At 46.9% G+C, this 14,793-nt stretch overlaps 4 protein-coding genes across 4 annotated transcripts; 2 read left to right on the forward strand and 2 right to left on the reverse strand.

Annotated features, from left to right (window-relative positions):
- Nucleotides 1-539: 539 nt before the first annotated feature.
- On the forward strand, nt 540-2,061 carry PEX2_023500 (uncharacterized protein; the record flags this gene model as incomplete). Its single annotated transcript, XM_016739625.1, has 2 exons — nt 540-1,565; nt 1,645-2,061. 2 exons carry the CDS (start codon nt 540-542, stop codon nt 2,059-2,061), a joined length of 1,443 nt encoding a protein of 480 aa, XP_016596369.1.
- A 732-nt stretch (nt 2,062-2,793) lies between these two features.
- Nucleotides 2,794-4,272, reverse strand: PEX2_023510 (uncharacterized protein; the record flags this gene model as incomplete). Its single annotated transcript, XM_016739626.1, has 1 exon — nt 2,794-4,272. The coding sequence occupies one exon, from the start codon at nt 4,270-4,272 to the stop codon at nt 2,794-2,796; it is 1,479 nt and encodes a 492-aa protein (XP_016596370.1).
- Nucleotides 4,273-10,246: 5,974 nt separating this feature from the next.
- On the reverse strand, nt 10,247-11,882 carry PEX2_023520 (class I SAM-dependent methyltransferase; the record flags this gene model as incomplete). The annotated part of the gene is made up of 11 exons (XM_016739627.1): nt 10,247-10,352; nt 10,415-10,843; nt 10,932-11,118; nt 11,191-11,216; nt 11,266-11,306; nt 11,357-11,429; nt 11,479-11,520; nt 11,570-11,599; nt 11,650-11,706; nt 11,756-11,811; nt 11,862-11,882. The coding sequence occupies 11 exons, from the start codon at nt 11,880-11,882 to the stop codon at nt 10,247-10,249; spliced, it is 1,068 nt and encodes a 355-aa protein (XP_016596371.1).
- Nucleotides 11,883-13,444: 1,562 nt separating this feature from the next.
- Nucleotides 13,445-14,230, forward strand: esdC (GTP-binding protein EsdC; the record flags this gene model as incomplete). Its single annotated transcript, XM_016739628.1, has 1 exon — nt 13,445-14,230. The coding sequence occupies one exon, from the start codon at nt 13,445-13,447 to the stop codon at nt 14,228-14,230; it is 786 nt and encodes a 261-aa protein (XP_016596372.1).
- Nucleotides 14,231-14,793: the final 563 nt, after the last annotated feature.

The raw sequence follows: 14,793 nt of genomic DNA on the forward strand, positions 1-14,793 counted from the left end.
TACGTCTATTTGGCAACTCCGACGAGCCATCAAACAAGGCCTGCCCGCCAGTCTGCATAGTCTTTTTAATCCTCCAAACAAACCCCTCTATCTTGATCAGAGCACTCGATGCTCATGATAATATCAAAACAGAATCTGCTCTTCGACTCTCAACCCTTTTCGGCTCTCAGCCTACTTCGAACGTCCTCTACTATTGCAAAGAAGCACTTTATTTCTTAGGAGTTCCACAAGGTGGAACTCTTTTGCCTTTTCCTGGTGAGCTGTCACCAAGTTTTGAACCTCTGATGACCCACACTTTTCTTGGTCTATTCAACTCAGACATCACTTGAGAGACCCTTTTGCTTGCGACTCCAGTCGTCTTTTCACTCATCTTTTCACTTGTCTTTTGAGTCGTCTTTCACTCGTCTTTTCAATCGTCCTTTTACTCACCTGTTCACTGAGCCTTTTACTCGCCTTTTCAATTATCCTTGCGGCCGTTACTTCCAGTTATCCTTCAACTCGATCCCACCAACCGTCTTTGTTCTTTGCTACCTGCTACTATGCCATCTTTCCAGATGGCAAAGAACAAACGCCAATCTGAGCACACGTCACGAACCTCAACATTAACCCACCGACCGAAGACCCTGGAGCCCTCCTACCGTATTAATACATTCACCGTACTGCAAAGTGACCCAATATGCCGGAAGTGGCCTGTTATCTTGCGCACAATTATGCGCAAGATGGACCACACTGGTGTATGCGTGGTTACGTGCGTTCGGCGAGGGAGGGGTCCTGGCCCCAAGGACAGTACGATCACTGTACTGGTTGTTTGCAATTCTGAAAAACCCCCAAGTCACCGCGAAAACTCCATTGCCAGGATTCGGGAACTCCTCGACAAAAACTACCTGTCGGGTGTGGCAGTCGAGTTTGTCCAGGGATACTTTGCCCGGGGTGGGACTAGCTTGAGTGGAAGAGAGCTAGATCGCCGAGCTGTGCAAATGCTATCCGTCCTTGGTCAAAGCCTAGCGCTGAAGGATGCCCATAATTCGGGCACGCTTGGTGGATTTCTGGAGCTCAAAATGCCTGGGCAAGACTATATCACTGTGGGGCTGACATGTTTTCATTGCGTCAATCCAAGCGAGAAGGGTCTCGATCCTAAACCCCTCACGAGGGTTCGCTTGTGGCGCCAAAATGGAATTGCACCAGATGATGATATGAGAACACGCCTTCAACTCGAACACCCCAGCTCAAGTGCCATCAAAGAAAAGGTTAGATCCCTGGAGAAAGAGATCCGCGAACTTGAAGGAGATAAGGAGTATATCCAACTCTGCAAACTAGTGTCCGAAGGGTTACAGGGTCAATTAGGCCGACGTACGGATCAGATTTTCCTTAACATGAGCAAGACCCTGTCAGATCTGAAGGGCTTCCTTCAAGATATCAAGAGATTCCAGGCAGCGAAACGGGCATCCTTCGGTCCTGTATATGCGGCCTCGGGATTCAGGGCCACAGCTTCAACCAACGGGAAGGCGTCAAACCTAGATTGGGCGCTCATTGAGGTTCCGCATGATCGTGTGGGAGAAAACAAGGTAAGGCTTTTAGCCTCTTCGCCATCCTTTTCCTCTTGGATTTATGCGAAGCAAAGGCTAACAAGATCCCTATTTTTAGACTCCTGATGGGTACTACCTGAAAGACTCCCCAAAACCCGCGAAGCTTGACGATGTGCCGTTGTTCATTCACGGGCAACGCTCGGGGTATTGCAAAGGGAAAAATCATCGCCTTGAGAGTGCAAAGTTGGAGCACGAGATCGAAGATGGAAAGCCGATTACCCGAAATACTTTCGAGTATTCGATATTTCCGCAATATGGGATTCACTTCTCGGAAGGGGGTGACTCCGGGGCCCTTGTCCTCACAGAAGACCATGTTGTGGTAGGCATGCTTTTCGGTGGCGTGGTCTCTGGAAGTGACCTGAAGCCAATGTTCTCCTATTGGACGCCGATCGAAGTTCTCATAGAAGACATAAAGAACATCACCAAAGCCACTAATGTTCGTCTTAAGATGAACCGCCCTGGAACATCCCCCTAGCATGTCGACATCTTCTCTCCCGTGCATCCTCATCAAGTGGTTTGTGGGCTCACCATATTCTTTTACCTTTTTCTTTTGCCTCTTGAGTTCAGTGGTTTAAATCTACCCTACTTGCTACCTCATAATCTAGTTGGACCACATAAGTGAACTGGCAATGTCTATCCATCTTTGCATTTATTGAGCTAAGCATTTATTTCAGCAATAGTAGTACGCCGTGTATGCGGCCTCTGTCCTAAAAGGGGTATTGCTTTTATAAACCAATCTGGTTCAAGATGATGTAACAGAAGTTATATTAAGATAACGCACTTAGATTTTCATTTTTGGGTCTTGTTGCTGGGTGTATTTTTAGATATCATTTTTCTTCTGGATGTTATAACTACACGGATATTGGATAATAGCGCACAGTACTAGTAGGCTCTGATATGTATGATATACCAAGGCATTGAAAGGCGTAAATCGTATAAGAGTCCTTTTTGTTTATAATTAGCCCTGTAGGGATGAATTGGCCAAGTCTATCTATCTTTTCATTTATTGAGAAAGAGTTTATCTCGGCAATAGGTTACCTACCGAAAGGTTATAAGATTGTAATCAAGGCATTTTATTTAATCTCAAATGAATGGTGAGTAAAATAACGCTAATCTGATGATTCCTTCCTCCGTAGCGCAGAAAATATTTTCTGGCCAGTGACTTGCTTGTCCCGGTAGACCATGTCCTGCCTTTTCTCGGCTAAGCTCACCCTCTCAAGGTTTCGCCCTTCGTGATGACGACCCCCACCATAGGAAGATTTAGGTCATCTAGAATGCCCACAAGCAGATCCCTCGTATCGCGCCAGTCCCGAGTGCTCTGATAGCGTACGACCATAAACACAGCCAGCGGCATTTTCTCTCTGTCCTGGGTCATTCCCACATGTATCGTCATAATTGCGCACATATCCGTAAGATCAATCTCAGCCATCATTCTGCGCTGTAATTCCTCGTGGACTGACCAGACCGGATCGGATTTCTGAATTGGCCACAAGGAGCGTGTGTACATCTCCGGGTCTGATATTTCGATATTGACTTGTCCCAGACCTGCATCCGAAAAGTGTTTCCAGATCTGGCGACATGCCAAGATCCAAGAGTCATCGAAGGTGTTACGAATGGCAGAGAAGATCAAAGTAGGCGTCCAATTGAAAAGGTCTTTTTCATGCTCGCATTCCCTAAGTTTCATTGAGATTGGGTGAACATTGTGTTCATCAAGACTTGCCAATATTTTTTGAATGAGGACAAAGTCCTCGAGGACGTCGCTCAGAGGGTCCCCAGGCTTCAATTTTTGCATTTTGACTGGGAAAGAGCAAAGGTACGGCCCTCCAGCCCGTTTGGCTTCGTTGATAAACCCGTCCGGTTCAACGTGCCAGATACCAGTATCATCATTTCTATCGCAGCTGGTCCTGATGCGATGGCCATCATGAACGGGGGAAGCGTATGCACAGATGTAGTGGGAGCCTTCGGAGAGGTTTGGCTCATCATCATCGATGTCGAGGGAGTCTTGGGATGATGTAGAGCTAGCAGGCGAGTGAGAGCGGGGGCCGGTTGGGGAAAAGGTGTCGGAGAACTCCTGAGAGGACGAGTCAGAGCCATTGTCACTGGCAGAATCCGACGTGTCGCTCTTTTCAGCACGAGGATCCCCTTGGATGAAATCGCCAGATACAGTCCCGGACTCTTCAGGGTCAAAGTTCTTAGTAGAGACTGTGTCCGAGTCACTCCTAGCAGTAGGGTTGCACAAAATAACGGTTTCAGCATCGGAATCGGACTGAGAAGATGTATCCCAAGCGGCTCTTAGTTGGGATTCCACATTTTCCTCGAAGCCATCGTCAAACAAATCGCTTGGTTTCAAGATGTTGCTATCGGGAAAGGTCGTGTGGAGGCTGTCAGGAGATGAGCTATTAGGCGAAGACGAGTTGGAGCCATTTGAGGAGAAGGTGTCAGATTCGTCATCAGATGATGAGTCGGAGCTATCAGGAGAGGAATTATCGGATGCGAAAGCGCTACCAGAGTCAGGGACCTCATCAGAGGATGAGTGGGAGTTGGCTTTGGCTTCAAGATCGAGACTAGTCACGGTGGGAGAATAAAATATGGCGACAGGTTGAAGCTCGCAATTTTCCTGGGGATGCTTGCCACGTATCACGAGAGGCGGAAATTCGGACCTGGGTCCAGTGGACGCCTCAGGCATGGTAATGGTTTGAAGTTATCAGTGGGCAATGGAGGTGAACGCCAAGGGGTCGTAGAAATCCGCGACGTGGTGGTGCTATTCAGCCCACTTGAGAAAATATGGGATAAAAAGATCTGCCCAAACTGATGAGGAATTTGGAAAGGATAAAAAGATGAGGGTTGATGATAAAGTGTGGAGAGAGAGCTTTGGGGGCCCTGGTGGAGTCGCGAGGTGCGGCTCAAGGGTCTTGGCAACCTTAAAAATCTACAGTGAACAGGAAGTGATAGAGTACAGTATTAAGAAAGATGATGAATGTGTACAGTGAATAAGGCAGCATTCCGAGCTATGTTTGATGGATATTACTTCTAGTTCAACTTCTTAAATAATTTCTGGAACATTCCATTCTTTCTGCAATATCCCGCCCATCAGTATCAAGAAATGGTTCGGACTATGCCCTGTGTATCTTCGCAATTTTTATTCTATACAAGTCTCTTTAGTCTATGGAACTGCTTCAGTGTACAGGAAGTTGGCTTCTAAAGTGAAGTCTAGCTGATTTGTCGCTTCTATAAATCCCTAAACAGATCAACAATTATGCTAATAGCATCTCCCCATTAATGTTGTCAAAGCTTTCTTCTCGATATGTGTACTCAGTGAGTAGTCTACTTAACTAAATGATGAGTTGCATGGCTGAGTCTATCAAGAGGCAATCGATATTCTGTAATGATAACAAGCATTAATGGAAATCATCTATAGGGTGCAACAATGGATGCGATCAATGGCACAATTTACTTCACGGTCCATTCTGAACCAAGGCATGATGTAAACTCAAGAAATCATTCTTCGAGATATTCAGACTACTTCATAGGATAGGATACAGTAACTACATCTACTACATAACGTGACCCCATTCAATAGTAGCATAGTGATACTTCCTGTCATATTATTAATAAATTGTCACTTCAAGATTGATGGATCTTTGTAACTTGACATTGCCGTTTATTTCCTGCAATGATATCCCGGAAGTGATGTCACTGAGTCACCAACATAGCGCCACGGGGGGTCACAGTTGCCGTTAGCACGGTTGAAGAGATAAAAGCGACCTACCACTCATATGAGTACGTTTCGTTCAAATCAGTAAATGTACACAAGAGTTGTATAGCTCTTACCATCTTCACACTGACAGAAGGTGTCAGCAACACCGCAGTGAGGGTCTGCACTATAGGGCTGTCAATCCATTGTTTGAGGTGGTCTGTATGTGTCAACCCACAATGGATAGCATCCACTTGCAGAGGGAGGAGCTTTGTTATTTAATTCAATGGCCGGGGTTGCCAGCACCGCGGCTCCATTTACAAGAGCAAGGAAGAATATCGCGGCTTTCATTCTGTAGAACAAGTTGATTTTGTTTACAAAAGAATTACTTGGGCAAACAAGAGTGTGGGGAGCTGACTTACGCTCTCTTTATACCTTTTGATGCAGGAATACGTCAGCTGGTCAAAGGTCAACATTGTAATCTGTCTGATGAACTTTGATCTCCAGGATTTTCTCTTCCTCCGTTTATCCGTATAGGTTGCTGAATTACTCTCCTGGGGATAGAACGAGATAGGGATATGCTCATAATCAAGTGCTGAATGTAACCCAATTCTGTCTGCTTTTGGACATTGAATTTAGCATACATCCATGTCTGTATAATACAGTAGACTGATATACCACTGAGACTGGGACTTTGCGATTGGATACGGGTAGGCAAATGTTTTTCTTTGGGGAGTTTATGCAAAAACTAAAGTCAAATTAGTTCACCTAAAGCTGCTCTTTATGAATTATCAGGTAGATTGATAATGTTAAACCACCGAATAGTACATGGTATTAGTTGCGCATTTCAGATTCCTAGATAGCCTCCTCCTTTCAAAAGACATGTTAGCTAGCAAGGAGTCCATTACCAGAAACAACCTGTCATACATAATATATATCAAATTCAATTCGGAGTTTACGTGTGCCGAAAGACGTTACCGGATACAAGCCGAAGTTCTGGATCTAGGGCACGAAGTTAACAAAAGTCCGTTTCTCTTGAAAAATCAACACGTGGACTTTGAATGAAGCCAACTACTGGGAGGAAGATCGGCTATTTCTGCATCTGGGATACACAGTCGATGTTTGATTCTAGGAGCGTATATTGTTCGAGCGTATAGCCTTTTGGTGTCGCTTCATATTGTGTAAAATGTCTGTACAGATTGTGTTTCCTTTACCTAAATTTTCTCTCTTTGTATTCAACAAGTTCTACTGGTTTCTTTGGGAATTTTGGGAACAGTGTCCGTCGCCATTGAAGCCGGGTAGTTTCTTTGTGGTCTTTTTTTAATACAGCGTTACTTAAATCCAATTAAAGTACATTATCCAGACATATCTAGGTAGGAACTTATTGTTTGAGGGTAACCGGGGGCCTTAGCACCTAAGGCACCAGCCTTCCTATATATTAAGCCTTCTTCCACTTCACTCAGTTCGCTTCACTTCTTGCTTTTTCCATCCCCTGATGGTCAAATCCTTACGCTATATCTGTCGACTTTCGTCTGCCTTTCATAGGTCAGGCTCTCCACATGTGTATCTCCGTGGATGGATTGCCTGTTAAATCGAGCTATCCGAGACAGACGGTTTGGCAATACTACCTCATGCCCTGCAATACACAGCTAACTTGGTTCCAAATCCTAGTTCTCTCAATAACACCTCGATAAATACGCCACTATATAGCCTGGACTGGGAGCCGATCGGAAATCTTGGTCTTCCCATAAGAAAGAGTATGCTACTTGGTTATATTGCATTTTCTTCCATCTCCTCTCCGACTTTGACTTTACTTTTCTGTCATATATCACTTGACGATCATCGTGGATAGATATCTAAAATACTAGATGACTTAGCCAAATGATCAAACTCGTTATCAAATGGCCTTTCTCAACATCCCGGCTGTGTTCGGGAAGGCTAACTACACAACCAGCAAAGGCCCCAGGGCCTTCCACTACCACCCATCCCTTCTCCTTCCCCTTTCCCTTCCCCACAAACGTATGCTCAAGTGATTTTGCACCCCGTTCATATCAATGAACCTTACTTGCATCATTATGCCATCTGCCAAGATGGTGAAGAGCATACAAAAGTCCGACCACAGGTCACAAAGCTCAACATTGAGTCACCGACAAAAGGCCCCGGGGTGTTCTCGATGTGTTAGAAACTCACCCGTGACACGTTTCTTCCAACAACCCTGCCAATCCTCTCGCATTGTACCAAAATGCCACATTCTAAGATGAGGAAACCCGCACATCAATGTGATAGCAGATCACAGAGCCTTGCCCCGGAGCCTTCGCGGTTTTAATACATTCCCTGTACTACAAAATGACATAATATGCCAGAAACGGCCTGCTATATTGCACCCAATTGGTGCGCAAGATGGACCACACTGGGATATGCGTGGTTACGCGCGTTTGGCAAGGGAAAAGTCCCAATCACAGCCACTGGGCTAGTTGTGTGTGAATTTATGCAACCCCCAAGCTATCGCAACAGCTCAAGGACCAACATTCGCACACTCCTTGACGATAAAAATTGATAGGGAGTGGTAGTCGAGTTGACAGAGGGAGATTCCACCCACACCGGAAAAAGCTCGGTCGTCGAGGCCTCATGCCAGCTGTGGTGGGGGTGGATGAAGCTGCAAAATTTACAGAGCCTGAAATGTGGCCAACTTTTGCCCACTACCACTCAAATCCTCTTTTGATGACGGGCGACCACTGTCAGCTAGGGCCCATGTAGCTAGCTTCGATCACTAGGAAGAATATCCTACCTATCTTGCCTGGTTCCCTATTATAATGATTCCCCTATAGCATCGGTGATTGAAATAGTGCTACGAAATAGTGATATAACCTCTGTACAGCAATACTCATGTAACAATTCTATGAAATAAACAAAGGACAGGTCAGGTATATGCATAAGGGAGGATCATATCCCCCACTAAAATATAAAGAAAGTCAATCCATCCGTATCTGGTCAATCCCGTGTTCCCCGTCAGCGCAGAGTGCCCCCTTCTCTTTGCAATAATCATTTCGCTTCACCATTTATCCCCCCCTTTCCGCTTCACATTACCATCTCCGAGTCATTGAGCCCTTGCTTCACCACGACCGCTACATCTGCATCCTGCATCCTGCATCTTACATTATGCCGGCAGCTCGTCACGAACAGGTTTGGGTCGCGACACCATGCTTCGTCGTCCTCGTCGTCAGCATTGGCTGATCGAGGTGTGTGTTGATGTGAGGTGACCTCGGCAGACCTGGTGCCTGGCCACTGAGTTGCGCTTCCTGTTTCTTCAGCACTCGCAATTTATTGGTTTGATTTTGTCGGGTCTTGTTGATCATTATCCCCTACCCCCTACTCCCTACCCATGGCGACCGACTCCACTGACTGAAACTATCATAGGAGTCCCGTTGCGATCATGAAATTTGCCACGACCGGCGCCGCCTTTGATTACTTTAACATCTCCTCCTCCCCGAGCGTCATCGACAACCCTGCCTCGAATAATTCGTTCATCATCTCGTATCGCTGTTCCTGCAGAAGTTGACATGCCAGCAGCACATGTCATCTCTACTCTCCCTATATGCCTAGATGTTTCTCACTATAAGTGAGGCTTTCTCTTGCCTTTTTTTTCCATCAGATACCAAAAGCCTCCTATACCACTTTTGTATGTAGCAAACTCACCAGTCCGCCATCGGAGCGAGCAACTTGTGATCTAGGAGATCAAGTGCCGCACAGCAATTCCAACCTTGGGAGTTCTGGTCAGTTATCACTGACCCTCACCCCTTATATATCTCATTTTTGGCACGAGACTAATGCGATTGCCTTTCAGGACTATTGGGCTTCTTTTGGTTAGTCAATAGGTAAGAAACGGCACCGTTAACAGATGGTACATCCGACTGAAGGCCGAGCTCACGGATCTCAGAGCTCACCCGCAGTGGTATTAATGGACGTCCAGAAGGTGCTTCTCGGTAACCCGCTACTTGACCATCGACGCAAAGTTCTAGTAGGGCTCTATATGCTCTTCTAGATTGAGTAAAGTTGCCGCGAGATTCTTCTGGACTGTCATGACCAGTGTTTCGGATATTTGAGTGCTGATCTCGTGGGGGATCTCTTCTATTCGCCCTCCGTCTTGCAGAAACCGCTACCTTCGACCATGCAAGCCGCAGCCTTCTATGCAGCTCTTGTCTGGGGGCTGGGACTTGAGTTGGACGCTGTCATGCGCCAGCAGAGAAAGGATGGAGCCAACGACCGGTTTGCGCCGCTCTTGACTGCCTCTGCGTAAGCCACTGCTTTATCCGATGCACGCTACCTACATTTAGCCCTGATTGCATGTTCCCCGTGATCGGGTAGTTGAAAACGTGATGAGAATCTTCTCTCACTTTTTGCACTGGGTCCCGACTAGACCTGCTGGCAAGTCTGGTAAGCTTCTTGTTTTTGCTTTCTTTTTGTCTCCATTTTCCCCTACTACTATTCTATTCCGGGGAAATGCTGACAGAACTAGTCGGCATTCTCGGTTCGAATCCAGAACTCGCCATGTTATAAATCATTAGTATCCGCACAAAGCCGTTCTCGCCTTACATTCCGAATTAAACACGTTTTGGTCCAATGTGGGAGAATGTCTCACGTTATAAGTTTTGCTGTGAGAAATGCGCATCAGTCTGCTCGACAAGCTGTTCTCAACAACATCATATCTCTGCCCGAGACGTAATATGAGCGGGGCTTCGGGTCTTTTATGCAAGCTGAACGACGCCCTCAAATTCCGATTCCCCGTTTAGTTGGGTCTGTTTACTTTGGTTCTTTTCCCACATCGCAATTTGAGGACAAAGGGACACGAGCATATGGCTAGGACATGAATGGCCGCTCGTCTCAAGTAGGTTTTTAAATGGAATTGGGCGAACACTACCTTAGATACTTCAAAATGATCACATCAAGTAAAGAAACATAACTCAGATCATATTCCGGAGTCCTTAACATCAACCTCCTCACTCTTCACCTTTACCTTCACCTCCTTCTCCTCATCCTCCTCCACCGTAGGCTTCCTTCCCCAAACTCTCCTCCTACTCAACGTTAGCTCAACCACTCTCTCAAATAATCAAATCAACATAAATATAAAACTCACGCATACTGCCACATGTGAATCTGCGGATCCTGCAACTCTTTCCTAACCCTCGCCAACAAAACCAACACCTCCTCCTTCGCCCACGGCTTCGGAGCCCCAAACTTAGTGAGAAAATACATCCCCCAACCCTCCATACCCGCCGTCCACTGATGATAATGCAATCTCCCCACTTCCTTGAGTGTAGGGTCCCGGGCCCACGGCCCAACAGGCCACCTATAGTTCTTCTCATGGATATCGACAAAGCCGGCCCTTTCCATTGCTGCGCGCATTGTGTCTAGCGTATCGATGGGGTGGTTCCATTCCTGTGCAGCGCGGAACACTGCTTCCGTAAACTGGACAATTCTAGAGTCTGGGGACATGCTGGAGTCTGAGCAGTGGATTCGTGGGTCGCCTTCTATTTGTTCGATCCAGCCGCCTGGGGCTAGGTTTCTGTTACTTTAGTGTTAGCTTGGTTTTTATAAAGAGGGGAGGGTATTGGGCTTGTTGCTATTGAGGCGGGGAGAGTTAGCAGACTTACTTGTAACACTGGGCGAATACACAATCCCATTCAAAAGGAGTGAAGGCGCCGATTAGCTGGCGCATGTGGATGAGGTCGAAGGGCTGGCGCCAGGTCCATTCTTGTAGGACGTCATCGACTTCCATTATGCAGTTTGGGGGTATCCAATCTACTGGTGGGGGGAAGAGGTCTACGCCTCTGACGGTTGCTTTGCGCTGTTAGCTCGCTGTCTGGGAGTATGGGGATGTGGGTATATATGTATGTATGTATGTGCGCTTACCATCAGGGAACATGTCGGCTACATCACTGTATTTTGTCAATTGGTGTTCTTGGCTAAGGGCAGGTGTGCTCTTACATGGCCCAGTTGCCTCGGCCTGTGCCGATGTCCAGGATTTGCTTGTATTCGGTCAGTGGGGGCTTTTATGATTTATTTTTGGGGTATATACCTTGGGGTCTTTTAGTGGTGCTTGGAAGAGTGGGTTGTCGGTATTGGCGTCTAGAAGTATACAGAGGAGGTGACTGGTCGAGTTAGCTTGTGTAAGTAGTGATGCAGTGGTATCAAACTCACCCTGCCTCTAAACTCTCAAATTGTTGCTCGTCGGATGGAAACCTGGAGGCAGATTAGAAGGGTATAATCGAGTTGATGTTGGAATATGTACCAAGACGCACCCTCCCTCACGGTCTGATAGCTAATGAGTTGTCAATATCCGATCTCGGTAGATTTGAGACATATGCATACCGTCTTCCATTCTCGAATACTCCCCGGTAGACAGCAGAGGCTAGAGATGTTGTTTCACTGGAGGCTAGGTTAGAGTGATTGAGAGCAACCTAGTGTATGAACCCACGAAGCAAAGTCACTATCTACATAGCCGTCGCGTGTATGGTCATGGTAAGTTGGATCCTATACCCGATATCAGATCCCCGTCGACTAGATTATTAGTCTTTACTTACAATCTCAATTGATAGGTCCATGGTTAGAAATGCTCAAAGAAAAGAAACTGCAATTTCGAAGAGAAAGAAAAACCAAGAAACCCATTATTTAACACAAGTTGTTCGACAAAAGGGACATTAGACAAAAGAACCCATCAGGGATCAAGACGTATCCATGACTCCTTCCAGCTTTAGTGCTTCAACTATTAGATGGATTGACCAACGGCTTCACAGTTGCCCCCCTTGTTAATATGTTTTATCCACCTCGACCGTTGTGGGAAGGATTCAGTCATTCATCCAATCAGGGGGACAAATGAAATCCACCTACCGGTCGCAAGTCTCATGTTGAAGTATTCCTTTTTTTTTTCTTTTTGTTCTCAGAAAAGGGGAATCCTAAGAAGATAAAAGGCAGACGAGGCAAATCAGTGAGAGCGTGAATTGCCGGAAAGGCGGAAAGAGAGGTCGGCACTTCATCCACATGGCACGACAGTACACCTTCAACACCCCTGTTCAACATCCCGGTACGTATCCTGTCAACATCCCTGTCAATATCCCTGTCAGCCTGCGGCTTCTGATTGAATAGGTCTAATGCATCTCATCCCGCGTCTTAGTCTCGGCGAATTTTCAATTAGGAAGGACTGGTGACGTCTCCTGACTCTGGATATTTTAATCTCGGGGAGTACATTAAGACACACCAGGATCCTTTGAAATCATGTCTTTGATACTGCCAGTTCTCTGTATTGACATGAGACACTTTACACGGTCCCACATACCTCAGCAAGGTGGGGGGAGTTGAGACGGTCTGACCCCAAACCTCCCGAGGCTCTTAACAGTCTAGACATGACAACACATACCCCCCACCCCTCCACAATTAATCTATGAGGCTGACAACTTCTTCAGACTTCAAATCCCTGAATATGCTTGGACAATGGCCTCTCGTACAGAAAACTCTCTCCTCTTCTGGTCCGAGCGTGAGCGCCAAATCCCGGACAGTCATTGGTCAGCCATGAGGGCAGCACATCACAGTGCAACATGCATCGAACCAACCAACATCGTCAATTACCCGCCCAAATCCAGTGCGGTGAATTCTGCACTGCTGATCGAATCGACCTGCTTAAAAGAATGCCATAGCCACCTCAAGGCGGATTTCTTCTCTTTTTTTTTTCTTCAGCGAGCGTTTGTTGTGTTTATCTGCCCTATTTCGAGTGATCCTGAGCACTGGTTGCCTGGACCTTTTTTTTCTTTCTTTATCTTCTATACTATTCTAATTTTTTGCACCATTTTTACTCTCAAACGAGCTGTGCTCTTTGAGATTCTGCCTTGCTACGGATTTCCTCGAATCTTACAACTATTAACAGTTTACTTGTCGCCGGTCGACTTGATTTCGCTGTTCAACAGATATTTACAACAAACTCAACTTTAATATAATCTCGCTCGATTATTCTTCTTTCTTTGTCGGACCGGTTCCCCAAAGATCAACATTTCAATCAACTTTGACAATCAAACTCCGGTAGTTTTAGGTTGTTCTCTATACGAAACTTTTGATCTTTTGCTCCTACGACAACTTTTTTAAATTCCAATTTTTTTGATACATTTGATTCATCATGGCCGCCGTTCAACTCAAGTTCTCCCTCCGGACCTCGTCCAATGTCAAGACCGTCCACCTCGTCGGTTCATGGGACAACTACCAACGCCAGATCCCCCTCTCCAGCGAAGACAAGCCCGGCGCCTGGGTTGGCAAGTTCCGCTTCCAGACCTCAATGCTCCAACTCGGAGGCCGCTACTGGTACTACTACATGATGGACGGGTACCACGTGTCGCACGACCCAGCCGTCGAATACACCGTCGAACCCACCACCGGCCGCAAGCTCAACATCCTCGATGTTCCCGGTGGCAAGCCAACCAGCCGATACTCCGCACCCAAGGCCAGCCGCGGTAACATCGCTACCGGCCGCGCCCTGTCCCCCTCGCGCATCCAGCACCCAAAGCCAACAAAGCACTACGCCTCCCGCCAACTCCGCGAAGCAGACTTCGCCCCAACCGTCGACGACCTCACCCGCCGCTTTGCCGGCTCCCGTATGTCAGACGAGTACTCGTACTCCAACAGCCCGCCCAGCTCTGCGGGGTCATCTCTTTCGTCGCGGTCGTCCTCGGGCTCGACTTCGCCTTCCTCGCTCTCGTCTATGAGTGAGCCCCCCGTGCACTGCCGCTGCGAACGCTACGGTATCACCCGCAAGGGTGACCGTGTCAAGCTTGACTGTGGTGGTGCCCGCTGTGGATACGTTGAGTCTTCTGATGATAGCTGCTCCGAGTCTGAGTACGAGAGTGATGAGGAGTACTGCCGTGCTCGCAACGCTGTTCGTCGTCAGGGTATCGTTGTTCGTCGGTAGATGGTTTATATCTGGTGGCAGGTCTTGGACCTTGCTAGGTTATTTGCTCCATTTGTTCTTTCGCTTGACTTGTTCTGGTCTAGTGAGACTTGGTCATTGCGTTTGTTTTGATTTTAAAAACGATAAAATTACCAAAAACAGCCCGGGCCGCGGGTGGACTGGTTTCTCGCTGCGGTTGGGCGGGGATGATGATTGTGGGTGAGAGGAGGAGAGGAGGAATGAGTGGAATAGTGAATGGGGAAGAAGATTGAAGAAGAAGAAGAAGAAGAAGAAGAAGAAGAAGAAGCCATCGAAATATTTCGATATGGACAATCTCCACCCTGGACCATTCAATCCAGCATCGTGGACTCCGACAAGCTTATCTTGAGCCAGTCAAGGTTCTGATTTGACCAGCACAAGCCATGAGACGACAAGGTCTGTCCTGAGCCTCCTGTTTTCAAAGGAGGCCAGACCCAGATGAAAAACGGTATCTCGTCAACCAAAGAACATCGCCCCGATGTCATGAACTTGTTCATGCTTTGGTTTAGGTCTTACTCTGAGATACCAATGAATAATGAGATATG

The sequence above is a fragment of the Penicillium expansum genome (genome assembly GCF_000769745.1).
Source record: "Penicillium expansum strain MD-8 chromosome Unknown contig60, whole genome shotgun sequence".
NCBI classification, from domain to species: Eukaryota; Fungi; Ascomycota; class Eurotiomycetes; order Eurotiales; family Aspergillaceae; genus Penicillium; species Penicillium expansum.